Below are 16,684 nucleotides of genomic sequence, written 5' to 3'. Positions count from 1 at the left end.
AAAAAATATACGTGTCGTTTGCAGCATCCTCCGTGCATTTTTCCAGCATTATCTGAGCCTGATAGGATGTCGCAGGTCACGTGACGGGAAGCACTGCATTTTCAGCTGAAAACGAGCTAGGATAGTCGGGAATCGCATATCCAGGTAAACAATCAAAATACATGAAATATTAAACGAAAAGCCCCATCCCAACCATCCTCTGTTGTGACATCGTCGACCCTCCGACCACCAGCTTGTTATTGCTGTCATACCATAACCTCAGCGACTCGCTCCAGTTGCTTTTTAATGGCGAACGCTAGCTCGTTAGCTAAATGACCCCTCTGTCTTGGCTGGAGCTCAGCGGCCAGCTAGCAAGCCTCAGCCGGGGAGGAACATCGGTGGCTCCAAGCTCCCGAGGTAGCCGTTACGAGGCGCCGTGCCGGTTGAACGGCTCCTCAAACGACCTCTACTAAAAAGCTCAGCATGCGCAAAAAGCACAATAGAAGGAGCGTTTCCCATTCAAAGCAAATTAGTCCCGGACCTGTTTCTCAAGAGGAGGGTTTGTCTGCAGCAGCGCCGTGGCTGTCAAGCTAGCTGGCTAAAACGAATGCTAGCTGCAGGTCCCTGAAAACAAGCTAACCTGCTGTGGCTTGTTATTTTGTGTCAAACGGAAGTACATGCAAGGCATTTTATTCGCGGAATTTACCTCAAATATAATCATGTTAAAGATTTTAATAATGTTGCATGTTTTAGCTTTGCAGCATATATAATTATGCTCGCAAAACATGACAGAGGTTGATGGACAACACAGACATATGTATGTTAATGACCAGTGTTGCCTGCTGCTACTATGTCTGTTATTTTGTTTTTACAGGAGTTAATCCCGGTATGGGGGACATGAAGACCCCAGATTTTGATGACCTGTTGGCAGCATTCGACATTCCTGACATTGATGCCAAAGAGGCCATCCAGTCTGCCCCAGATGAGGCAGAGGGACCCCATGGAGCTGCAGGTGCATCTCTGGGAAAGTCGGATGGCGTGGTGGGCGTTGGGTCATCCTTAAGACCGCCAAGCCCCTCAGACACCCAGGCGGACACCTCAATTGTTAGTGTGATTGTGAAGAATAAAGTCCGCCTCGAGGCTGCAGATGGAGAGGAGGGAGACACAGACCAGGACCCTGTCGATGTGATTGCAGGGGTAGATGTGGGTCCAAGACTAGGGGCATGTGCCCCTGGAATGGCTGAATCTGAGGCTCTTAATCACAACGGTTTTGGGGCATCTAGTGTGTCCACGCCCCTCTCCCTCAGCCAGACCCAGTCTAACGGAGCACCGTGGTCAATAAACACCCCTAAAGTGTCTTCAGAAGCACCAGGTGCTGGTGCAGCCAAGTCTCACAAGCAGGGCGGGAACATTTTCAACAGACTTAAACCGCTTGTGGCACAGGGGTCTGGAGATCCAGTGGGGCGGGCCAGGAAGATGCAGCTTCTGCAACAGCAACACCAGCAGCAGCAGGACACAGGCCAAGAGAGGGCAGATGGCGTCAAAGCATCGTTACCTTCATCTTCCTCTTTATCGGCCGGGTCGTCTCCTCTGGCTGCAGGTGGGGCCGTCGGACTAGCCTCGCCTTTCTTTCCCCCTTCCAAGCCTCTGCTTTCCACTCCACCCTCTGCCCTATCGTCACACCCGCTGCACTCGTCTCAGCCTTTTAACGGAGCTCCCAAAGTTGGCCCTGCTGGATTTCAGCATCAACAGATGGATGAGGATGATTCTGACCCTGATTTGGGGAGTCCGCTGGTGATCCAAGAGAGCCCTGACTCCCCGACATGCCCTCAGCTGAGCCGCCGTTACAAGTCGGATTCTGTCTCAGCACAACCCACATCTTCTACTACTTCTCACCCTAAACCTGGGGACACTCCTTCAGGGGCATCTTTAACTTCATCAACACCCCAGTCAGGCTCAACAGAGAGTCCCCAGCTGGAGGACAGACATCCAGAACATGTCATCGAAGAGAGAGACTCACCAGAGAGTCCTGAACCAGAGATGCCAAAATCAACTACTCAAGCTGCATCAAAGAGGTGCTCCAGCCCCGCAGTGGCTTCCACTCCTCCTCCTACTGAACTACGGGAGCCCAAAGAGGAGGAGGAAGAGATGGAGGTGGGTAATGGGATAGAAAAGGTCGCCGATGGAAAAGTGGACAAGGGAGATAATGGAAGAACAAATGAGGAAAAGATGGAGGTAGATGATGGGAAGCCTAAATCTCAGTCCACTGGTGGAGGAGAAGCAGGCGTTGCTGCGCCTGCTGCTTCTGGAGCTCCAGCCCGACCCCTCAAAGTCAGAATAAAAACGATTAAAACCTCCACAGGCGGAATCACCAGAACTGTCACAAGGGTAGCTCCTAAAGGTGGTGCTGCAGGTAAAGGTCTGGACCCCAAAGCTCAAACTGGGGAACGTAAGGTGTTGGGAAACAAGGGCCAAAAACTTGACGCTTCCTCAGGTCACATAACAACAACCTCCCAGAAAGTAAGCGCTCTCAATGCTCTGCCCGTGTCTACGCTGGCAGCAAGCAGCGTGATGCTCGCTGCTGCCACCAAGGTCCAAAACAAAATGGCTGCTTCTGACAAGGCCAAGGTTTCTGCCACTGCTGTCAGCATAACTAAATCTGCTGCTCTGCCTGCCACTCCCGCCGTGGCCTCCTCTCCCAAGTTCTCAGTAGCTGCGGGTGGGATCAGTGTACGTACATCCACTAACAAGACAGCCAACGGAGGTGGCGGCACCATCATTGGCGGCACCCTCCAGCCAAACAAACCTGCCTCCATTGTCAACAGCACAGGGGCCGTTATCTCCCGCAGTCAGTCGAGCCTGGTGGAGGCTTTCAACAAAATCCTGAACAGTAAGAACCTTTTACCGAGCTACAAGCCGGACCTCTCGGCGCCTCCGCCGCCTGAGTGGGGTCTCCCGCTCCCGGCCACAGGGTACCGCTGCCTGGAGTGCGGGGATGCTTTCGCCCTGGAGCGCAGCCTGGCTCGACACTACGACAGACGATCACTCCGCATCGAGGTGACCTGCAACCATTGTGCTAAGAGGCTGGCCTTCTTCAATAAGTGCAGCCTGCTGCTGCATGCCAGGGAGCACAAGGAGCGTGGGCTGGTCATGCAGTGCTCCCACCTGGTCATGAGACCCGTCACTGTGGAGCAGATGATTGGTCAGCAGGATATAACGCCCATTGGTGGTAAGAAAGAGTTGAAGCGCACGGTTATTTTAACCGTCGGTTCATTTGTTGTTTTAGTTTTATGATATGATTGTAAGTTATTCAATTTAACTTTGTATCAAATGGAGAAAAGCATTACATTCTCAATTTATGGAGCGAGAATTGGAGGATTTTAATTTAGATTAATGACAAACAATTGATTCTAAAAATAGTTAGTATATTTTTTGTTCATTGACAAAGGAAGTAATCAACTGTTTGATGCTTTCGGGGTCAACACAGTTTACGTTATGCCAAGGGTTATTCTGTCAATTATTAAAAACTATAAAACTCTATAGACTATAAACAAATTGCTGGTTTTGGCTGACCACACAAAACAAAACCCAAAGATATGAAATATAGTATCATAGACTAGACAAGACACAAGCTTAAAATAAGCAAGTATATACAAGCGAATATTTAAAAAATCAGGAGCTGGAACCAGATCATTTTTGTTAAAAAAATCACCAGCAATCAATAAATCGTATTCATTTATTTTCTCTTGGATCGCTTCACCTCCATGTCATAGTTTTTGTTCCCATTTGTGGAGAGAGTCATGCAAGAAGCACAGTAATACATCTGATAAAATAAAGATAAAACACATCTCATTCATTTGTGATTTATCTCCATTGACTGCATCCCATCTGTCTCCTCCACTTTCAACCTTTGGCTGACCAGGCCTGCTCACCTCTTCGTCCTCCTCTCCTCCAGTCTCGTCTCCTTCGACCACATCCGGGGCCCCCGCCGTCTCGGCCAGCTCCAGTCCAATGAAGGAGGGTTCGGCTCCAGCAACCGCTCAGCCTCGTACTGTCCGCCGAGCACCCCAGGGCCCCCAAGCACTGATGCCTCTGCCTTGCAAGAAGGCAGAGGGGCTGCAGTACAACAGCTACAAATGTCCGGAATGCCAATCACAGTTCGCGGGCAAGGCTGAGCTGGTCACCCACTTCCAGCAGATCAGAGCTGCTCCCAACTCAGTGAGGCTTTGTTTCATGCCGCTCATACCTGCTGTTATGAAATGCTAGCGATCACTCGTTTGATGTTTCTTTTCTTCCGTTTCAGACATGTACGCAATGCTCTCCTCCCATGATGCTGCCCAACTCGTGTGCCGTGTCCGCCCACCAGAGGGTCCATAAACACAAAGCGCCTCACGTCTGTCCCGAGTGTGGGGGGACCGCCCGGCAGGCCAGCTTCCAGACCCACCTGGAAGAGGCATGTCTGCACTTTGCCAGGCGCATTGGATACAGGTGTGGAGGCATTTCCCAAAACCATCGTTAAGACTCGTAACATATGCTAAATTATCCTATATTCAAGCTTGTCCTTGACAATTGTTGTTCTTTGATTAAGAACATCAAGTATTTATTTTTAAGAGGTTGTTCTGTACAAGAGCCATAATACAACATGCTGTGTACCATGTGCTCGTGCAGATGCTCGAGCTGCCAGGTCGTGTTCGGTGGGTTGAACTCCATCAAGTCCCACATTCAAACCGCTCACTGCGAGGTCTTCCACAAGTGCCCCAGCTGCCCTATGGCCTTCAAGTCTTCCCCCAGCGCCCAGAGCCACATCAGCACCCAGCACCCAACACTCACCGGAGGACAGGCCAAGTACGTAACTTAATGCTACCAAAACAATTCAGGGGAGATCAAGCTTTCTCAATTACATTCACAAATTTGGAACTAGAACCTAAAATTATCTGATTTTTTTTGTCCTTTTGCAGAATGATCTACAAGTGTGTGATGTGCGATACAGTTTTTACCCAAAAACCCTTGCTGTACATGCACTTTGACACTCATTTAGCCAAGCAAAAAGTGCACGTGTTCAAGTGTCCCGACTGCACCAAACTTTACGCCCAGAAAGGATCAATGATGGAGCATATTAAGGTGTGTTACTATGAAAGTAAAGGGAATAAGTATACATGAAAATGTTATAGATTTAAGATTAAGTTGAATAGGTAGAGTATAATGTCTCAGATTGTCTTTTTGTGCGGCAGTTTGAGTTATTTGCATTTTTTTAAGGTAAACTAATTAATTTGAAACCCTGTTCTCTCACACTTTACCTTCCTCGCCTCTCAGACGGCTCACAGAGGACCGTCAGCCAAACAGACAGAGTCCCAGCCTGACGCCTCGAACGCTGCCTCGGCCCCAACCAACACATCCGGCTCCTCCGGCCCTAAGTCGAAGTCCTCTGGAAAACCGGACAACTCTGACGGAGAAGACTGGGGGCGAGAACAGGAGGAGGATGATGATGAGGAGGAGGAGGACGATGATGACGAGGGGGACGAGGACTACGAGGCTCCGGGGGCTAACTCGACCGCCGCGGGCGGCGGCAGCAGCAGTCAACCCCCCGCCCAGACCGAGTGGACCTGCCCTCAGTGTCAGTCCACCTTCACCGACAACGAAGACTATTTGAGTCACGTGAAGACACAGCACGGCAAGGTGGAGCATCTCTATGATTTACTTTAACCTGATTGTATTGAATCCAGTGATTAGTTCGTGCAGTCATTTTGAACAGGTTAACTAGCAAATTGAACTTTGTGTTTGGTAAATTGCATCCAATCCTGGAGGGTATAGCAGGCAAAGAAGCTCTCATACTTGGAGGGAGGCTGTTCATTTCCTGTCTGCACATTTGACTGAGGCTTATTATCTTTTTAAAATGTTCATCTCATTTCTCTCTGCCTCTCTGTGTGCTGTCAAAGTTTCCTTGTCGTATTTGTGGAGGCACATTCAGCACGTCTTCCAGCCTGAGACGTCACGAGCGTGTCATTCATGAGGGCAACAAGAGAGTCTTCCATTGCCAGTGAGTTACTTCAACGTCACAGAAAAAGAAAACACAAACAGAATTTTTAAAACACAAAAAAAAATCAATCATGTGTTTTAACTTTTTTGATCAGATTTAACAAGTGTAATTATTTTTCAGATATTGCACAGAAGGAAAACGCACTTTTGGCAGTCGATTCCTCATGGACAAGCATATTCGGCTCCATCACAGACCCACAGATGGACAGGTGAGACGACAACTAAAGCTGTGTCCCAATACCACATGTTGCATAATTTTCTCATTATGAAGCAATCTATTTTATTTTTTAAATTCAAACTAAAAAAAATAGTACAGTAGGATTATGTGTATGCTGTGTGTTAGGATGTAGGATGTAAAAACCATGGAAATGTTAAAGGGTGATAGTGTTTTCCTGATAATTCTTCTGGCCGTGTGCATCAATAAAGCAAACGTTTAGTCTCTCTCTACCTTTCTGGGTCCTCAGGAAAGACCCATGACCAGGAAGCGAGCAGCCACAGGGACAGAAGGACCAGGCAGCTCCTCAGAACAGGACGGCGAGGGCGGACCTCCTGGAGGGAAGGCCGGAGACGAGGAGGAAAACGCCCCCGAGGACGGTGAGGAGGTTGCTGCCGGTCCTGCAGGTCCTGCAAAGAGAACCAGGGCGTCCATCGCGTCCACGTCGCTGGCACCCAACGAGCTGGAGGAGGAAGACAACGTTTTCCGCTGCGTCCCCTGCGGCTTCTCCACCGAGGACGGGGCAGAGTTTCAGCGCCACATCCCCCAGCATCGGGCCGACACCGCCTCCTTCCAGTGCCTGCAGTGCGGCGTCTGCTTCGCGTCAGCCGGCTCCCTCAGCAGGCACCGCTTCATCGCTCACCGCGTGCGGGACGCCCACGGCGACGCGGACCGCGGCACCCCCCGCGCCCACGGCTCTCCCGACGGCTCACCGGGAGGCTCCCCTCAGGCGCAGGGCGAGGATGGAGACGGGAATCTGATCTGCAAGGTGTGCGGCCGGCGTTTCGACAAGGCCTCGGACCTCAACACCCACTTCAGGACCCACGGCATGGCCTTCCTCACCGCACACAAGACGGACAAGCCCTAGGAGAGGGAAGGGGCGGGGTTTTCTGAGACTGACAGATCATCTCGAACAAAGACTTTGGGGCAGAAGGGGGGTCACAGCGGAGGAAGAGAGGCTGTAGAATATGTATGTTGATCCTGAGATGAAACTTCCCGTGCAGTTTTTTTTTGCCACCATAAACAGTTGTACTCTAATCTACGGCACCTCCTCTGTGCGATTGTAACTGCATGCTTGGTCATGTTACTGATCACTTATCTGAACACACCTGTGATAGACTCTCGAGTGTAAAGACTCAAGCAGCCCTTTGAGAAAAGCATTTATATATCAGCCATACTGTGTTTGATACGTCTCGTCCTTCCATTTCAATCACTCTGCACTGACTGTAGCCACCTGTTTGTTTTTCAGTGTGACACACCTAAACACGTACACCTCCCACTGCACATCTCACAGTAGTGCCGATATTTTTATACCTAACCTATCGTTCGTGGTATTCACACTCATTCGCCTCACGTCCACATTTATTATTCCAGCATGAGATGTTTTATCTGCTCCGGAGGCTTTTAAAACTGATCTCGAGACACCTGAAGCATGAAGAAGAGTGTTTGGAGAAAGTCAACACTGATTTTTATGTTGCTATAATATTTATTTATACGAAACACATTACTGCTGTTGGTATTTGTGTGAGTCGGTTGCGTCAAGTCGCACCAGTCCTGGAGACACGAGATGAGAATCTCTGAAGGCATTTCATTAGGAGACGAGGTTACTGGAGGGCCGTAACCTGTGTAGTGTGAACAATGTGTGATGTTGTTAATCGTTAAGCTAGAAGAGAGGTCAGGCTTCCTGTCAGTAGTATATGTGTAAGTTTTGCCATGTAAATACATATTACACTAAAAAGAAAGCATTCTGTTTTTAGTAACTTGCTATGATAATGTGAATACGTATAGTTCTTGTACTTGTACTGTTCCCTTTTTTTTTTCTCCAAACAATTTAAAGTGTGAAGGGATTCCCCCCCAGAGGTAGCTATACATTGTAATTACAAAGCAGAGGGAGATACGTGGGGGTTGTGTTGTCTTAATGTGTATGAATACAAACGTTTGTCTCTTTGAGACGGTTCTTTTTTTATCTACAGATTCAGTGCTTGCTGTACTCACATTTCTTTTGTATGTTTCAAAAACAGCCTTCATGGTCACGTGATGGAGGCCTAAGAGTGGATTTTCTTTTGTTTGTATCTTTTATATGTCATAATATCATATTTATATAGCTCAATAGTGGAAATTTAATGTCATTTTCTTTTCCATGGTCGTGGTCTGCTTGCTGAAATGCCATACACTTTTGTGCTGTTTTTGAAATAAATGTGTAAAAGAGAAGATTGACTCATGCGGCCGATTCATCCTCAGAACAGCGGGTCGCGTTCAGAGAAGCGTTTGCGGCTTCTTTCCGGGATTGTTTCGACTTCCCAGTCCATATTGCATTCACCTCATTGTCAGAACCAATCCAGTGAATCAGTCCCAAACATTAACACAAACCGCTTCAATGGGTATCACAACACAAGTAGCATTTACTGTACAGTTCTTCTGTGTTTGTCACAGTCTGGCTTTTCCAAAGTCTGGCTCCAGCTCCATTCCCATCTTGTCCTCAACGGGCTCCTGAGGTGATGACTGTAACTCAGATGGACCGAGAGGATGGTGGACTTCAATCATCAGCTCGTAGATCAGAGTTCCCAGCAGCGCCCCGACACAGGGAGCCACTATGGGCACCCACCACCAACCACCGCCAGCCCTGTAGAGGGTTACACACGAGTCAGACTTTGCAGTGATCCCACCCGACATAAAGATCCCTAAGGTGACGTTTTAAAGCCGGTGACCTGCGTCACGCTAAATTGATGGGAACCGGGCTAAAACGCCACAAATCTGGACGAGGGGGGAAAGCAGGAATGCATGTAGTCACAGGGGTCACACCTCACTGGAAGATATCTGTATATAAAAAAGCTTTTAATGCGTGAGAATCCCCTTTACAGACAGTCTTTTTAACATTCAGTATAACTGTGCTATTTCCACCTATTCTATAAATTTGATTTGAATATTTCTCAGGAGTCGTGACATGGCATATATTGGGTATGACGTACATGCAGCGTATACTGTTGACTTGCTCTAAGAAAAAGAAAAAACTCAAATGGGTCCATCTGGGTCTCTAAAAGGTTAAATTAATAAACCAAAGGGCATGTGAATGTCCCGAGTCGACTAACTTGAAAACATTCACTCCCCAGCCAGCGATGTACGTGAACAGTCGAGGTCCAAAGTCCCTGGCGGGGTTGATGGCGTAGCCGCTGTTGGAGCCCATGGAGATGCCGATGACCAGCACAGCTGCTCCCACCAGGGCGGGCTGGAGAGCGTCGGGCACGAAGCTGTTCCTCTGGTCCCCGAGAGCCAGGACACACAGCAGCAGGGCAGCCGTGCCGATCACCTGCAGGGCACAGGAGGGGTGGGGTGTGGGGGGTGGTGGGGTAGACAGTTTCAGTACAAAAGCTGGGCATGTTTAAAAAAGATCTAAAACGTCTGAATTCACGCCGATGATCGGCTCACCTGGTCCACGACTCCTCCCCACACACTGAGGTAGTCCGCCGGGTAGGTGGCGAATATGCCTGCTGTGGCGGTGGGACCGGTCACTGTCAGCTCGCCACCGCTGTACGTCCGGATGGCATCTGCAGACTCATCATCATCATCATCATCATCATCATCATCCATACAAAACCCCACATAGAAACACATGCATCATTAACACGTTTTTATTCATGGTAAACATTGAGTGATAAGTCTGGCGATATTCTTTATTCTTATCGCCAACAATTCTCCTGAAAAGACCAAAACCGACCAATAATAGTCCTCTGTTGTTGTTGTTGTTGTTGTTGATAAACACAGTGATCCATAACATTGCACTGAGCTGTATGTTGCCACATACACACTACCACTGCCAGAAATATCAACTGGAGCATCAAATGTGTTAATTAATCCCCAACAAATCAACTATTTACTTTAATTTAAATCATATTTGCTGAAGACTACAGATCCCAGCTGTATTTTCAAATTGTTTAAATGATGACACTAGTGGTATTCAATAGGTCTGAAAGTATTGAGGAGATGGAACAATGCACCTGTTGGCTTTGGTCTTTTCATAAGATTGAAGGAGGCAGCACCATTCGCCCCTCCAATATGAACTTGGCCTTTGTACCTGCGGAACAGGGGTTTGACTTCTCTTGTAATGTTTGTCTTGTCACAGATGATGCGATTCTGATTGCAGTAATCACGTAGAAGCTCACCGTAGTACTGCAGGCAGACGGTGGCTGCAGCCAGTAAGGCTCCGAGCACTTGGAAGAAGACGTAGAACGGCAGCTTCATCCAGGGATGTCTGCCCAGAGCGCACAAGCTCAGAGACACGGCGGGGTTCAGATGGGCACCTTGTGGTCCAAAATAACACAGATTCGTAATTCATAAATCAAACAGATTTGTGCTTCCTGAAATTGCCAACAATCATTTCAAATACCCATAACATGCACGTTTAAGATCAACCATCTAGACGCGTTGGCCTGCAGAATGAAAAACAGATTTTATGGGGACTTGCTTTTTTTTTTAACGAAGTGAAACATAATTTTCATACCAGAGACTCCACGAGACACAAAGACCGCAAATGTTACTCCCAGAGCAAAGCCCAGATTGATTGACAGGTACTGCCCCTTCTTATCTCCAGTTGTGGTCACCTGGGCAACGGAGCCGCATCCAAAGAGCTGCAATAGGATGAGAAGTGTTAGAGGAAAGTGCAAAAACAGACACAAACAAAACAAAAAACAATCTGCATGACTGTACGGTGCATTTAAGTACTAAAGTACTACAGATTGATGAAACTGAGTCAGATATAGAGACTTCAAACCTACTCACACTGAAGTTCAGAAAGGTCTGTCCCAGATAAGCGAACACGCGTTGCTTCCTTTGGTGTAATCTCCTTTTTTTATGAACTTCATTGCTAAGGAACCTGCTTTATGATTTGTGTTGTAAACCGCTCATTGCCCCGGCAGCTGAGACGACAAACCCACCAGCAGAGACGAACAAACACCTCCGCGTCGCTCCAAAACACTGGTGGCAGCACCCTCGCTCTCTATCCTCCCCTCACCCATCCTCACCCACTCTCTGGTCTCTCACTCCTTCTCTTTGTCTGTCTGTCAGGCCAAAGTCCTCAGTTATCCATTGTCTGGATTCACTATCTGCTTCAAAGCAAGCGCGTCAGTATGTCATTGTTTTAGGAAACATATTAAACACTTTGATGTTGATTTTTGCTGATCAGGTGAGAATTTGGATGAACTGGTGAAGAATAAAGTCATTATTTTCTCTACATTACAGCCAATCCAATGCAAAAGAACACACATGACCTCTTGCGTGGCCCCAAAGTGTCTCATGCGACTAACTGACGTTCCGGTTCACAGAATAATACTCACAATCAGGACATAGACTCCGAGGCATTCAGCCATGCACTCCCTGACCAGCTGGTTTCTGATCTGACATTTCCTCAGCAGCCTCTCCATCCCAGAGGTTTCCTCTGCACCGCCTCGCCACAGGTGAGCTTTCAGAGCCGGGACGCCGTCAACAGGTGGATGTGACCCGCACGGCGCTGCACTGTCTGCCTGACTGAGCAGAGTTTGCCCTTTAACGCTGGACCTGCAGGCTTCGTCACTCACTTTACGACGCGGCTGAGGTGACGGCGTGCATGCACACAGGGGAGGAGAGTAGCTCACTACGTAAGACATCTTCAGACCACTGCGGACATGATTCAGAGCGCTTCGCTGCACAGAGCTGGACTCAGAAACAGAGGCCGGATTCTTCTGGCTCCCTTTGGCAGGTTGCCAGTGATCTCACCTGACAGGAATTGTCTGTGATTGTTGTTCTCGTGTGATTGGTCGTGACATTTCTTCTTCTCTGGCCGTTATCTCGGCGTTCTTTATCTGAAACAAGACACATGCTTCCAATAAATAAATACATGTTGTTGTATATATTGAGCATTTTTTTTATTCCTGATATTTGTTTTATGTAACCTTACGGTGACAAACAAATGTCTCCTTGGGGATGAATAAAGTATACATCGATCCGTCAAATAAATGCATTTTTTTCCACATTTGAGGTTGAACAACTTGTTGTTTTGTGCCATATTGCATCTGTATAAATTACCACGGAAAAATAAAGATAACAAGAGATAAAAATGTCCTTAGCTTGCACCATGTGCTCGTAAAGTCATCACTGTAATCTTCGATAAGAATAATCTGGTCATGGATGAGATAATCGACAGAGATAATATTGTTTATTGGAAGTGTATTTTTCTCATGATGCATATCAAATGCATCTATTTTGAATGGTGGAATAAATCACTGCAAATGAAATAACATGGAGGTCGAGAGATTATCACACTAATTATAGTATGAAGACAGTTTGTTCAAACATTAGAGGAGAAACAAAGTCAAGCAGATTATGGTCACACCTCATAAGATTTTCTGTAGTTTGTGGTCGAGCACCAGTAAGATAACTTAGTATCTTCTATAAGGAGGAAAAAGAGGATGTGAATAAAGGGGAAACTAAAGAAAATATTTCAAAGGGCCGGACTATACAACACACAGCATGAATCAAATTCCGAGATCTGTGATCACCCACAGACTTTTTTAAAATTGATACAACTTTGCTTGAGAACAATGTCATTGTTTTTAAGCTCCTGATGTACTTAAATCAACAGACGTGTTCATGGAGAAATATTAGAGGCTTACTACATTCATGTCAAATTAAGGGGGGAATAAATACAAATGGAAGTCAGCATGTCACACTAAAACTCTTCTGTTCACATTCTTCTGCTGGTTAAAAGCTTCTTTTTTTTTAAACGGCAAAGTGTTTAAATGTGCTTCATGTTGTTTCTTTTAAGGGCTTTTGGAAGGTGTGTTCAACAAAGCTGATTAGATGAGAAAGAAATAATCATCTTTAACTACTTGACTAACGGTTAGCGTAGTAAAACCTCGATAAAGATCACAGATCACACAGATAGAGGACAAAGATACAAATCATTGATAACGTGAAGATCTGTAAAGTTTTGACAGAGAAAAAAGAGGAGTTTGAACTTTCCTTTTTTTTTTTTTACTTAAAAAATGTAATACTACATGAATGTGAACGGGTGACTTTAAGTGCTTTAGGGTCCACACAGGAACGCGACTGTTAGCAGCTGAGGGAGGAAACCAGGGCGAGCGCCACACTGTAGGGTTCCTGAATGTTTCACAAGGACAGTTCCCTTTGAAGTTGAGTGTCATGCCCTTTTTCAAAGGAAAACTCCCACGACCTGGACCTCCTTCACCGAGGAAGATTCACCACAACACAAGACCTTTTGATATTTCACACATGAAAGAGCTTTCCCCCCCATTTTAATTGAAAATAAAGCAACATTCTTTCTGTATCTGAAGGACATAGAAACCACAAACCTGTGTGAGGTTACACCGACATGTTCAGAAATAAAAGGGCCTTTTATGTAACAGACATTTTTGAGAAGGAGAAGAGGTTGTGGTGGAATAAGATAAATAAGATGAGGCGATGAGTAAAAACAAAGCGGCAACTCAACATGAGAAGAACAGAACGAGCTGCAGTGTTGTGCCGTTGAAAAGCTCCCCCCAAGTTCAACATCGTCGTGAAATATCTGGTTAAATGAATCAATAAAAAAAGGGGTGGATTTAAAAATCCAAAGATTTGTGTTTAAAGCTCCCAGCAGGTTTCAATGTGCGACGTTTTGATCCAACAGAAATTGATCAGCTGTTAACAAATCACCATCACAAAGCAGAACTAGAAATATACAGACACAAACACATTCATCACTCGGGTGATCTGCATGATCAAGAGTCAAACTACTCTGCAGTTTGCCAAATGAGAGCAGAGCTCATATCCAAGTTGGTGTTATTTTAAAGTGGGCTGAACAAACTGAATAACCCTAAAAAAATACAGGAAAACAACAACGACTGTGTAAATATATTAAGCTTCTTTATTTGACATATCACACTCGTATCCATACACGTTTATCCTACAGGACAATTCCAAAACAAAATATGCAATTGTGAATTTGTTTACTACCATTACTAGTCTTCTGGATTTGCAGCTTCTCGTCTACGTGAGGTGGAAACCCCAGTGTGACCTTACACCGGCCAGACATCCTCATCCATCCAACACGTTCATTTTGGCAAGTGGCGGTCAAGTGTTCCGTCCAAGATATATAGATATAAACTATACATATGCAAACGCACAGCTTTAGGGAAATTGACTCCTTGACTGAAAGGTTTTCAGGGCACTAAAGCTATGTTCAACCAGTCGAGGGACTCCGTGTTACACGTTATCTAAACCCTCCAAAGAACCTGGAAAATAAGGAGGCGTCATCCCGCAAGTCTGAAAACAGATTTGGACCACCTGAAATATAAACAACAATGCGTTAGAGCTAAATATAACTACTACATTAGGCAAAATACTCTCAAACCCTAATTCATTAAAAACAGACTGACCTGACGGGACGGGTCCAGGTTGATGGTCCGGTCCCTCTTGGCTACCAGAACCTCCTGAGCGGGTCACCGTGGTCTCTTCTTTGCCATGGCTGTCTCGAACAGTTCGCCTCTCCTCGACAGACTACCAAACATCAAAACAGTAAACAAATATATTTACATAATAATTTGCAGCCAAGTGGTAACAAAAAGAGAAGATTACAACTGAATAATAGTTTTAATGGGGTTTTCCTACCATGTCTCACCACCTTTCAATATTTATATTTAAATATGTTGTGATGGCATATTAATATATGAGTAATACTAAAATCAAGATGAAGAGTTTCTCTCACCCCATCAGGTTTCAGCACCTTGGTGACGATCACGGATTGGAAGAAGGAGCGGGCTCTGGGCTGGTCCGGTAACTGACCAGCAGGTGGTGTCAGAATCTGATCCAAGCCCCCAGAGGACACCGCAGAGTCCAGATCTGCATGGAGATGGGAATTCAGTTGGAACACAGAGTAAAAGTAATATACTTCATTTGTTTTACTGAAATATCGATCACGTTCCCCACCTCTGTCTTCTTTGAGGTCCTCCTCTGAAGATTTGTGCGGCCCTCTTTTCCAGATATCATTAAACTATTGAAAGATACCACGAGAAGGTTGATACAGAAACACTTTATATTGCCACAGAAACGAAACCTTCATGAAAAACAAGACAATATCTCATGTACCTTTGAAAAAGGGGTCAAGCCATGGAATGGCAAGCTGGGAAAGTCTGGTGACTCATAAGGTGGGTCGCTTCTGGGCTCTCTCGACGGTCCTGCTCGGGGTTCTTGTGGGTTGTTGTAAGGGGACTTGAGCATAAAGTCTCTCAGGGAGTTTCCACCAGATCCCCCTCCACCCTCCTCTGCCCGGCCCTGAGGTGGCGGCGTGATTCTGGGAACATCTAGAGCGAAAAGAGAGACGCAGGCTGAATCTACAAGCGAGTGTTGCAGTAGACTGGAGATGGTGGAGGACCTCATGGCTCAGGTCTCGTACCAAAGTTTCTACACTCCGGCTGTCCGTCCCAGCGGCCCAGCTGGGAGAATATCTCCTCCATCTCCCGGAGGACGTGGCCAAACACCGGCGGCTCCTGCACCCTCATCCCATCGGGGCCCACGCTGAAGCCAAACCTCCAGGCACTGTCAAAGGGGTCCTGCCTGCCCCCCTGGATCCCATCATAGGAGAATCCATCTTGATCATCATCATCATACTCGTCGTCGTCATCATCATCATGAGTCATAGCATCAAAGAAGGGGTCCCTGAAACATTACAGTTAGTAAAATAGATGATTCAACAGGGGCATGATGTGAATTGATCATTACTGCTACTTCGCTTCGGGTTTGTTGGTCAGGTGGAGAGACAAACAGTTACCGTTAATAGAAGTTGAAGAACTCAACGGTATTAATCGCGAGGTCACCATCAGCCCAAATAAAACAGGACCCGTGTGGTCCTTCTGGCGGACGACCACTAATCTTGTAATTTAAGCCGTTTTACTACCCAACTACGTGCAGTGCATTAATCACAGTTAGCTACAGAGTTCACGTTAGCTTCGCAGCTGTGTGACGTTGCTCAACTTTTACGCCACAAACTCACCTTCGGTCACGATAGTGACCTCCAGGAACTCCGAAGAACCCGCGAAATAAATCGAAAACGCTCATTTATCGACAGCTTTTGGAGAAAGCTTAAGACATAACTTTAAAAAAAAAAGCACACCAGACCCCCGCTGGAGAAAGCTTCCGCTGTCAACAGTGTCGTAAAGTGTTCCGGATACTTCCAAATTACGCAAACTGTCGTAACGCCACCTTACCATAAATATCTGAAGAAATGCGCAGGAGAAAAATAACCGCACGCTTTTCGAAGTGTAAACGCTGATCCGCGTGTTTTAAGTGTTAATGTTTTAAATGCAAGACGTCGAGGAGTGTAAACAAGTCACATTTTAATTGGATTGTGCATTTTACTGAACGCCGTTGATCCGACTTTTTAAATTTACTTTTACATATTAAAAGAATCACATTGGATAATATCTTGTA

At 46.3% G+C, this 16,684-nt stretch overlaps 3 protein-coding genes across 6 annotated transcripts; 1 reads left to right on the top strand and 2 right to left on the bottom strand.

Annotated features, from left to right (window-relative positions):
* The first annotated feature begins 80 nt into the window (after positions 1 to 80).
* Positions 81 to 8,427, top strand: znf687b (zinc finger protein 687b). 3 transcript variants are annotated; one of them, XM_068575722.1, is made up of 10 exons: positions 81 to 144; positions 854 to 3,208; positions 3,902 to 4,197; positions 4,283 to 4,467; positions 4,648 to 4,824; positions 4,938 to 5,100; positions 5,293 to 5,655; positions 5,916 to 6,016; positions 6,137 to 6,224; positions 6,480 to 8,427. In XM_068575722.1, the coding sequence occupies exons 2-10, from the start codon at positions 868 to 870 to the stop codon at positions 7,095 to 7,097; spliced, it is 4,332 nt and encodes a 1,443-aa protein (XP_068431823.1). In that variant the 5' UTR covers positions 81 to 144; positions 854 to 867; the 3' UTR covers positions 7,098 to 8,427. The 3 variants fall into 3 exon arrangements, with proteins under 3 accessions (XP_068431823.1, XP_068431822.1, XP_068431821.1); XM_068575721.1 differs by lacking the exon at positions 81 to 144 and having other exon boundaries at positions 749 to 3,208; positions 3,935 to 4,197; XM_068575720.1 differs by lacking the exon at positions 81 to 144 and having other exon boundaries at positions 749 to 3,208.
* Positions 8,428 to 8,656: 229 nt separating this feature from the next.
* aqp10b (aquaporin 10b) lies at positions 8,657 to 11,868 on the bottom strand. Its single transcript, XM_068575213.1, has 6 exons — positions 11,560 to 11,868; positions 10,728 to 10,854; positions 10,390 to 10,527; positions 9,656 to 9,774; positions 9,319 to 9,536; positions 8,657 to 8,852 (listed from the first exon to the last, which is right to left on the bottom strand). The coding sequence occupies exons 1-6, from the start codon at positions 11,866 to 11,868 to the stop codon at positions 8,657 to 8,659; spliced, it is 1,107 nt and encodes a 368-aa protein (XP_068431314.1).
* A 2,237-nt stretch (positions 11,869 to 14,105) lies between these two features.
* Positions 14,106 to 16,449, bottom strand: hax1 (HCLS1 associated protein X-1). 2 transcript variants are annotated; one of them, XM_068575716.1, is made up of 7 exons: positions 16,248 to 16,449; positions 15,651 to 15,913; positions 15,344 to 15,558; positions 15,185 to 15,248; positions 14,964 to 15,097; positions 14,635 to 14,755; positions 14,106 to 14,542 (listed from the first exon to the last, which is right to left on the bottom strand). In XM_068575716.1, exons 1-7 carry the CDS (start codon positions 16,310 to 16,312, stop codon positions 14,469 to 14,471), a joined length of 936 nt encoding a protein of 311 aa, XP_068431817.1. In that variant the 5' UTR covers positions 16,313 to 16,449; the 3' UTR covers positions 14,106 to 14,468. The 2 variants fall into 2 exon arrangements, with proteins under 2 accessions (XP_068431817.1, XP_068431818.1); XM_068575717.1 differs by lacking the exon at positions 16,248 to 16,449 and adding an exon at positions 16,026 to 16,171.
* Between the last annotated feature and the right edge of the window lie 235 nt (positions 16,450 to 16,684).

The sequence above is a fragment of the Clinocottus analis genome, unplaced genomic scaffold, assembly GCF_023055335.1.
Source record: "Clinocottus analis isolate CAN_PGR_092001 unplaced genomic scaffold, fCliAna1.0.p SCAF_14, whole genome shotgun sequence".
NCBI lineage: Eukaryota > Metazoa > Chordata > Actinopteri > Perciformes > Cottidae > Clinocottus > Clinocottus analis.
Note: the sequence above shows the minus strand (reverse complement) of the source record. Positions and strands in the feature narration are given on the sequence as shown.